Source organism: Camelina sativa, chromosome 17 (genome assembly GCF_030686135.1).
Source record: "Camelina sativa cultivar CO46 ecotype springtype chromosome 17, ASM3068613v1".
Taxonomy (NCBI): Eukaryota; Viridiplantae; Streptophyta; class Magnoliopsida; order Brassicales; family Brassicaceae; genus Camelina; species Camelina sativa.
This window is the reverse complement of record NC_141896.1, coordinates 17,571,749-17,581,410: the sequence shown is the minus strand read 5'-3', so window position 1 is coordinate 17,581,410 and position 9,662 is coordinate 17,571,749. Positions and strand designations below refer to the sequence as shown.

The 9,662-nt window shown below is 35.3% G+C and overlaps 2 protein-coding genes across 2 annotated transcripts; one reads left to right on the top strand and one right to left on the bottom strand.

Annotated features, from left to right (window-relative positions):
• Nucleotides 1–4,818: 4,818 nt before the first annotated feature.
• Nucleotides 4,819–5,670, bottom strand: LOC147923935 (uncharacterized). The gene has a single exon (XM_087493591.1). The coding sequence runs from the start codon at nucleotides 5,406–5,408 to the stop codon at nucleotides 4,887–4,889; it is 522 nt and encodes a 173-aa protein (XP_087349717.1). The 5' UTR covers nucleotides 5,409–5,670; the 3' UTR covers nucleotides 4,819–4,886.
• A 755-nt stretch (nucleotides 5,671–6,425) lies between these two features.
• Nucleotides 6,426–9,249, top strand: LOC147923934 (very-long-chain 3-oxoacyl-CoA reductase-like protein At1g24470). The gene is made up of 4 exons (XM_087493590.1): nucleotides 6,426–6,930; nucleotides 7,387–7,672; nucleotides 8,478–8,547; nucleotides 8,677–9,249. Exons 1-4 carry the CDS (start codon nucleotides 6,588–6,590, stop codon nucleotides 8,914–8,916), a joined length of 939 nt encoding a protein of 312 aa, XP_087349716.1. The 5' UTR covers nucleotides 6,426–6,587; the 3' UTR covers nucleotides 8,917–9,249.
• The last annotated feature ends 413 nt before the right edge of the window (nucleotides 9,250–9,662 follow it).

Below are 9,662 nucleotides of genomic sequence, written 5' to 3'. Positions count from 1 at the left end.
GATGTCCATGTTGCAGGGTCCGAACAGGTCATTGACAGAGACTAAGTTGAGTCCGAGGTACATGGGTCCGTTCAGAGTAGTTGAGCGGGTGGGACCAGTGGCATACCAGCTGGAGTTGCCTGAGGTTATGCATGCGTTCCACAAGGTATTTCATGTGTCGATGCTGAGGAAGTGTCTTCACGAGGGTGATCGGTTGTTGGCTAAGATTCCTGAGGCTCTCTAGTCCAACATGACTTTAGAGGCGAGACCGTTGAGGGCGCTCGGGAGGAGAGTCAAGGAACTTCGGAAGAAGAAGATTCCTTTGATGAGAGTCCTATGGGACTGTGATGGAGTAGAGGAGCAGACTTGGGAGCCCGAGGCGAGGATGAAGGCAAGGTTTAAGAAGTGGTTTGAGAAGCAGGCCGCGACTTGAGCTTGTCTAGCCGGGTCCAAGTTGTAGTCCATGGCTGGAGCGGGTACGGAGTATTCCAGCCCATCTCTCTTGATACTTGGTCGCTTAGAGGTGGTTGGTTGTGCGACAAAGTACCAAGATGAGGTGGTGCTCAGGATGCGGGTTGATGGATTGAGATTGTTGTATCTTATTTTTTTCCTTTTGTATTTTGTTGAGGTTGTAACAATTATGACATTTTGAGATTAATAAGATGAGTATTTTTCGTTATGTTTGACTGTTGTTGTCATGGGAAAAAGAGAAATAGCTCGGTTTCTATTTTTGGAAGTTACCATAAATAGAAAGTTTTCACAAAAAGGAGGTTTCCAAATTTAGAAAGTTTCTAAAAGGGGAATTTTTGTGGGAAGTGTTGAGGTAGATCTAGCCGGGAGATACTCGATGGCATCAGATTTGTTTTTGCTCAAGGTCGTGTGGCCCAACTCATGTGATACCGATAGCTCGATGGACTTTGTGGCCAGAGAGTGGGAGTGGTATGTTGCTTCGGATGACAATCCAAAAGCGCGCTTTAGGGTGACGACCCAAGAGCGGGATATTTGAGACTCCCTGGATACCGTAGCTGTGAGCCGCAGCTCGGCAGCGAGCCGGTATGTCTCGAGGGTTGTGACCCGAGAGCGGGGGGATTGGGTGTGAGTGACTTCCTGGATGCCGTAGCTTAAGGCGATTGGCCTGATAGCGAGCCGGCATGATTCGTTGGTTGCGACCATGGACGGGGGAAGCACTGAGTTGTGAGCAAATAGTGTCTTTGATGTGAGTATATTGGCTAGAGGGAGATCTCATAGTTCAGTCGGAGGTGTGCGGGCTGTTGCGACAGTTGCACGGGAAACCTTGGATGACGGTGTTTAGTCCGGTCAGAGGACGTGCGGGCCATGTTGACGGTGGCACGGAAATCCTTGACGGATGGTCGGTACTGCGGGATTCGAGGATGAATCCTTATTGGTGGGGGAGAATTGTAACATCCGCGAACCAAATATCATACTTTTGGTATGAGTGTCGATCGACACCCTTGGTGTATCGATCGACACTACATTTTTCCGGTTTCGACAGATTTGTTTTAATTGCTGTTTGGTTCGGTTTGGTTCTATTAGAAATCCTTAAATCGCATTTATAAGTGAGGAAGTGACGAATTAAGGGTTTTGGGAGTTTTGTTGTCGTCGTTAAGTGAGAAAGAGAGAAAAAGGAGAGAAAGCGTTTCTGTGAGTTTCTGGGTCTGTTCTTGGCGTTTTTGGAGAGATCTGTGGCTGGAGAAAGGAGAGCTGCTGCTGGGAACGAAGGAGAAGCTTCCTAAGCTGTTGTTTCCACCGTTTCTCAACCCAATCTTCCTGTAAAAGAGGTGAGTGCTTGACCATGGTTGATCTAAGCATGAGATCTCTTTTGTTTGGGTGTTTTTTTGTTGTTTGTGTTGTTTTGCTTGCTTGGATTCGTTGTTTTCGTGTTTCCCATAGGTTCCCGAGGTGTTTGGGTGAGTTTGGGACGGTTTCGAGATGATTTGAAACGGAGGATCGACGTTCCTGTTCATGCAGTTCGCGTCTGCAGAAGAAGCATCGATCGATACCAATGTAGCATCAATCGACACCATGTCGTGCAAGCATCGATCGATACCGATGTAGCATCGGTCGACACCAGTCTCATCCGAGACTGGTTTTTGTGGTTTGATGTATTGTATCTGTTTGTTTGTTTGCTTAAACATGAGGGTCTCATATGCTTGTGTGTATAACCTAGTAGATGGGAGGATGGCCTCACTAAGTATTTATGATAATACTTACGCATCTCAATTGTTGTTTGTGATGTGCAGGTAAAGGTAAAGTGTGATCGTGGAATCAAGGCGATAAGGAGGAAGATGTTCTAGAGGCTTGATTGATTGTGGTCTAGTTATTGTTAGGTTGCTAGTGTTGAGTCGATAGAACATTGTAGGATGCTGGAACTTGGTTATTGCATTGTTGGTTTGGATTATTGCATTATCGGTTATTGGATTATTATTGTTGGAATTCTTATTGGTTTAATGGAATTGTTTCTTTGGTTTTCTGCTGTAGTTGATTGTTGCTAGGTTAATAGGGGGTATAGGACCACTAGTGAATTATTATTATATATAAAAAAAAATGGGAAGGGTTGTTTCAACTTTTATGATTATTGTGATAATTTATTCTTTTTTAAAAATATATATAGTTGAATAGTCACCAGATTTTTTCAAAATAGGAGAATAACTTTAGCATTTCAAAAAAATAAATAAATGATAATTTTTTATGAAATGTAGTTTACTTTTAATAATTAAATAGGTTATATAAGTGATAATTTAAAACTAATAGAAAAAACATTAATTCATATATTTCAATAGCATATTTATGTTAATAGTAATGAGAAGTAAGAGCATTTATTCAAATGGTACAAGAGCTCTGTTTGTGCGACATCTCAGCTTTTTAGTGAGAGTGCTTCTCTATTAATATATAGGGGATACGTTTGAAAAAACTGATGTGTCGTCGTCATAGAGCTTTGTACACCTTATAGAAAAATGGTCTTAAATTTTCTACTTAATTATAATAACATGCCATTATATTTTCAAATAAAACAATTAACTTAATAATAATTAGATGTGTTATCATTCTCATACAAATTTAAATATCACATATTAAAACTAATTAAATAGTTATATACTATTTTAACGCAAAATTTCACAATACTTACAAATATACATGTCAAAATTATATTTATTTCATAAAATAAATATAAGTAAAATATTTTTAAAAAGCTATAAAAATATATCGATTAACATAAAGTTAATAAAAATGTAAAACATATAACTTATTAACGAAATCATATAAAGACGAAATGCTCTTTTATGTTAGTACTATTACCATAGTAATTTAAATAATAAGTTTTCAATAGTTATTATAATTGATTATAAAAGGAGTAAATTACCTCTGAATTATCTACTCATTAAAAGAAACTTAATTTCCAATTAATATATATTTATATATATTCATAAATAAATATAAAAAATGACAAGAAATTAGGAGATATTGTAATCTGTGATTATTTATATATATCTAAGTATGTAAACTAATTAATCTCAATATTTAGTGTGATTATTGATTAAAAATAGAAATATTGATTACCGTGATATTAAAAAGAAACAAGACATAACCCTTATCATTATAAATAAACTCAGTAGTCAAAATCAGAATATATTTAATGTGAGTCATTATTAGATTATGTAAAATTGTTATGGTTAATTCCATAAATTGTAACATTTTATAAATATTTAATAAACCATTAATATAAATTTAATTTTTAAAACACACAACAATATATATTACCATAAATTGTAACATTTTATAAATATTGTCTTGATTACGTTCACATATTTCACGGATGAAATGTATTTTTACACGAATACATTGATTTTGGAATTTCATTAATTTTTCATAATAGTTTTTTAGTAATAATTTTCATTTATAGAAAATATTAATAAACCAACTAACTCAACAATTTAAATAGCCTAATCAAAAATATTAAATCAATAAATTAGATTATCTTCAGAAATTTAAGTTTAGAATCCGATTTTATTACTAAAATATAATTAAATTGCCGAATAATTTAATTTATGTTGTTATGGTTACATAAGAAATATGCAAGATTGTTATTATTACATGATAAAATATAAGAAGTTATGAATTTAACTTTTAAACCAGAAAAAAAGACATATTGCAAGAAATAATAACATTTTATCAATACTTTCTCTACCATAAAACTTTTTACACATTCAAAATTTTTACCGGTGAAACGTATTTTTTACATGAAAGAAACGCAGCTAAAAAAAACTTTAGTTACATAAGTAACATAATAATATCATGTTTGATACAAACAGATATATGTTTGACACAAACAGGATCCTACGAGACGTCAACGTAAGGGCGGATTGTCTTGCTCGGTCTTCAAGATCTCTAATTTCTGAATCTTCTTTTGTAAACTCTTCGAAAAAAAAATTAATAATTTTAGTTATAATTATTTTATTTAAAATTGATTTATCCCGTAAATAATGTGGGTTGTTACCTAGGTTCGAATAAAATGATTAGTTGAGTAGTATCACACGAATGGAGTGAGAGAAATATGGAATGAAGTTTGCCTCTTTCTCGAAAGATCCGATTCTCTTTGCTAAATCCAATCTTGTAAAACGTTTTAAATTTGTAAGCAAAGTGTATACACTATAACCTCTCGTTGTGTTTTAACTCCAATTATTCGTAACGTTCGGATATACATCATATCAACTAGCTAGTACAGTAGTACTAAACAACCTCTCGTTTTGGCACAAGGTTTGGCCTATTCTGCTATTCATATATAATCATGCATTTCTACGAACGGTAAAAACTTATTTAAAAACACAATTTTCCATTAAAATCGATGGGACATAACAATAGATTGTTTTAGCACGAAGACAAAAAAATCATGACCGGACTATGATTGATGAATCCCTTTTCTTCCTAAACACAACCTCCGTATCCAACCCGAAGCCGTCAACATTTCGGACATGAACAACCTCCGATCGTCGGAATAGCCTCACCAATGCCTCCACACTGTACAGATCATTCGCCGAATACTTATCCGAGCGTGTAGAGAGGGCCACGTGTAAAACACATAAACCTCCTGGTCTCAGTGTCCGTTCGATCTCTCCAACGAACTTGTCCGGGTAAAGCGCGTGATCAAACACGTTGGAGAATTCAAAGTCGAAAGTCTCGTCATCGAACGGTTGATGATGAAAGTCTCCTCTGATCACCAACGGCGGATACGGCACCAGATCCATTCCCACTGAGTCCGTTACGCCCACACGTTTCAGGGCCTCCACTTCTTGACCGACAAGAGCTCCGATGCAGAGACATTTAGAGTCGTTGGCTAAGAGACCTTGCCGTTTCACATCTTGGAAGAATTTTGAGAACACTTTGATCTTACGGTCCCAGTCTCGTGTCATCCATAGTGTACGTAGCCTAGGGTTAAGCGTCTTGTTGAGCTGTCGTTGGATGTAGTAGTCGTATGATGGTCACGTGTTTCCAAAGGGGCATGGCAGAATACACAAGAGTGGATACACTTCCGTTCCATTGTATCATATGATCTCCGGTTGTTAACCTATTCAGAGTTGCCAGCCAGACTAGGATAGAGTACTTTGGTGTTGCTTGTGAGAACCAAACACCTTTGTACCAGCCTACATTTTCCCGTCATATAACATCCATCCTAGTACACAAGATTAGACATCGTGTTATTTTCTAATATCACCAAACACAACTGGATAATCTACTTAATGCTGATTAAGTGTGGAGGATATAAAGATTGTTTAAGAAGAGAGAATCGTTGGTTCCTTATAGTCATTTCGCTTTCCCATCCCTATCGTGACAACACTTGTTCTAGGGCCCGAAAATTAAATAGAAACGTGAAGTTACAAACTGAATGCCATTTTTTAGTGAAAAGTATCACAGCCTTAGGAATATGGCCGATCCATAGATAGTAAAGGTCCAAAGCAAATTAAAAGTTGTTACCATTTAAACATCCAATGATATTAATTATATAAACTTCATATAATTTTATTATATATTTAACATATTAATTCATTTAAATATATATTTTTTTTTAATTAGCTCTAATAAAAAACAAAAATAAACAAGTTAACAAAATTAAACAAACAACAAGGAAAAGGTAAGCAGAACATAAGTAAAAAAAAAAACAAAAAAAATTAGAAGTTTAAGATTCAAATATGAGACACTGGGATAGATGAATATTAGCAACTAAAGGTTACATGATATTAAAACTAATTCATAATGGTATAAATAGCCTGGCCGTATAGCGTATGGTTTTGTGTCATGGATGAGACCTTACCCAACCTACCAATTAATCTCCCTAGAGAAGAAATATTCTTCCTTTCTGTGTTTCATATTGATTTGGCCTTTCCTTGTAAGCTAGAAGTTATTTTAGATTCACTCATTATGTGTAAAGTAATTAAGATTCAACAAAGAAAAATAGTAAACAAATCTCTCTCTCTCCCTCTCCCTCTCAACTCTAATTTGCCTACATAAAGAGTTAGCTCCAAGCCAAAATAACATGACAAATAATAAGCAAACAAATAAAGGAAAAAGAGGAAAGAAATAGAAAGAAGAACATGCAGAGAGCATGCATCTATGATAGTCAGCCATGGCACCTCCATGTCGTATGCATCATAGGCTTTCTCTATCTCCTTAGACTATTCTTTCCTCTCTTGAAATGGTTCATCACAAGATTCCTCCTCACAAACCCGAAGCGGCTCAAGAGTTACGGTTCGTGGGCTTTGGTCACTGGAGCCACTGAAGGGATCGGACGCGCCTTTGCCCACGAGCTGGCCAAACACGGCCTTAACCTCATCCTAGTCAGCAGAAACCTTTCTAAGCTTGAAGCTCTGTCTAATGATTTCGGACAAGAGTTTCCCCACATCAAGATCAAAATCATTCCATTTGACTTCTCATCTGGTAATCTCTGATAGTAAATGCACTTCTTAGTTTTGGTCTATATATATTTTATTGTGTGTGTACACAGTGTACGAGTATTTATAATTTTATACTAGTACATGATGACAGTAATTATGAATAAATATTCTTTGTTACTAAAAACAGGGTAAGTATACCATTAATATTATATATATATATATATATATATATATATATATATATATATATATATGTATGTTGTGTTAGTAAAATGCAAAAAAACACTGGATTGCATTGCCAAAAAACTAATACATGCAGTTTACAATATTAAACTTAAAAGTTGAATATTTTTTTTCAAATGAACTTTTCTAATTATTTCTTTAAGCTATTTCTCATCAATAAGAGAAGTTCTCTTACAATGAAAGTTTTTTTCTGTTAAAGGGGTTTTATTACACTAATTTCTTAAAAGTGTTTTTCTTTTTGTTAATTATTGTGCAGGAGGAGGATATAATGTAATCGAGGAAGGGATCAAAGGCGTCGAAGTGGGGATTCTGATAAACAACGTTGGGATAACTTACCCACGAGCTATGTTCTTCCACGAGACTGACCAACTCACATGGACCAAAATCCTAAAGGTTAATCTTGAAGCAACCACATGGCTCACACGATCTCTCATCCGACCAATGCTTCAACGTCGCCGAGGAGCCATCGTCAGTATTAGCTCCGGCGCCGCAGTTGTGGTCCCTTCTTATCCTCTCTGCGCCATCTACGCCGCCACCAAAGCGTAATGACTAACCAACTGCTCTCTTTAATACATACACTAACCAACAGGACCATGACTACTTTTTTGAGATCATAAGAAAAATGTTAATAAGGACATTAGTAAATAATATCACAAATTATGTTACTAAGTTGTTTAATTTTAAACCCAAAAATATATCTTACGAAGATAGAAACATTTTTTTTTTTTTTGTATATCTCATAAAATAGAATCTTAACGAACATCTAGTTTGACAAGGAATAACTAATAAAATGACTACAAAAGTTTGGTTTTTAACTCCAACTATATTTACCTAAGTCACTAAATTGGATAACGGTCCCCTACAAAAGTGCATAATGGTGAGTTGCATAATTGTTAGATCAAGATTCTTACTTCCGATCTTTCTTTTTCTGGGTAGTTGTTGTATAGTAAATACGGAAAAAGCTTATTTTATTAATTTATCCAAAAAATTGTCGAATTAATTTATTCCATTTTACGTGACGTATATATATCTCCATCACGTAACTTTCTTATTTTTAAAAATTACATAAGTAGTGAGGTATATAATCACACGAGAGAACCTCAGTCTATATATAGTGTTGTTTTTTGTAAAAAAGACTACTGATATTTTTATTTTGTAGTATTTTTCCTTTGCATTAATTGCACAATAGAGGATAGTATATATAGTACTATCTAAACTTTTGCATTGATCATTAAGAAGTTTTTATTTGCCTAAAGTATTAATCTAAGTAGACTCTATCATTATATTATATACTAGAATATTATCACATTAATAAATCTCTAAACACATGAACGTACGTGTATGCAGTTATATTGATGCACTAACAAGATCCCTACATGTGGAATATAAGAAGTTTGGTATTGATGTCCAGTGCCAGGTACCTTTCTTTATTTCTCGAAAGAGACTATCCAATATTTCTAGTACACCATTTTTTTGGACTCCCCATGTAATGCGTAAAAGAAAATAACGTTATAATACACGTACGTGTGTCAAACCAAATGGGCAGGTGCCGTTATACGTGGCAACCAGGATGGTGTCGGAAGTAGCAGCTATACATAAACCAAGCTTCTTTATACCGACGCCGGAAGTCTACGCAAAAGCGGCGGTGGAGCAGATCGGAATTGGATCACGTTGCTCGCCGTTTTGGGCTCATTCCCTTCAGTGGTTTTTTCTCGGATTTGTGCCAGATTACTTCATTAATGCTTGGCGTCTCTCTTTCGGACTTCGTCGAAGAAGTTTATCTTAATTTGCTCGTGATTCCCACTAGGTACTAGTGGTCCGTGTGCTACCATGCTGAATAATTTTTAATAAGTTATTGCGAAAAAAGTAATAATTGTGTTATGTGGAAATTATGTGTGTTTAAAATACCATACATCCGTGCGGAGTTATGCATGGTTGTCAACTTGTCACTTTTTTTTTTTTTGGTAAAGCATGGTTGTCACTTGTCAAAATTAAATGGTGTGGAGTTGGATCTAATTTATGTTTTGTTCTATTCTGTACCGTTAAATTCCCTTCTCATATGAGATTGCATTTTCGGGGCGTCAGATCATATATAATAAAGTACAATTTCCTTCTAAAACTTGTTTCGAGAACTTGACATTTTTTGGAGACAGTGGGGCAGTCGTTACATCATTCGTGCAGGTCGGCTCGCTACTTGCTTATGGAAAGCTCACACTTCTAGAGTTGACACATATCCATTAAAAAAAAATAATTCCCTATATATGGCTAAAATGCATTCTCGCAACAACCAACTTTCACAAATATGCAAAAATCAACTTCTACAAATGGGTCATATTTATACACGTAGTCCACATTCATACATTTTCATTTCATTGTAATTTAAAACCATATATTATCCTCTATTTTAAACCCAAAAAATCAAACAATTAAAATGCATCATCGATCTTTACAATACAATAAACAGAAAAAAAAATTGTGGTTGGCATAATTATTGTTTCTTCTCCAACGTTACGGTAAATTGTGTGTGTTCCT

Excerpts from the sequence above, each read along its gene's own strand:
- LOC147923935 (XM_087493591.1), bottom strand. The coding sequence starts at position 5,408 with ATGACACGAGACTGGGACCGTAAGATCAAAGTGTTCTCAAAATTCTTC.
- LOC147923934 (XM_087493590.1), top strand. The coding sequence starts at position 6,588 with ATGCAGAGAGCATGCATCTATGATAGTCAGCCATGGCACCTCCATGTC. Across the intron at positions 6,931-7,386 it reads TCCATTTGACTTCTCATCTG|GAGGAGGATATAATGTAATC; the intron begins GTAATCTCTGAT and ends ATTATTGTGCAG. Across the intron at positions 8,548-8,676 it reads GTATTGATGTCCAGTGCCAG|GTGCCGTTATACGTGGCAAC; the intron begins GTACCTTTCTTT and ends CCAAATGGGCAG.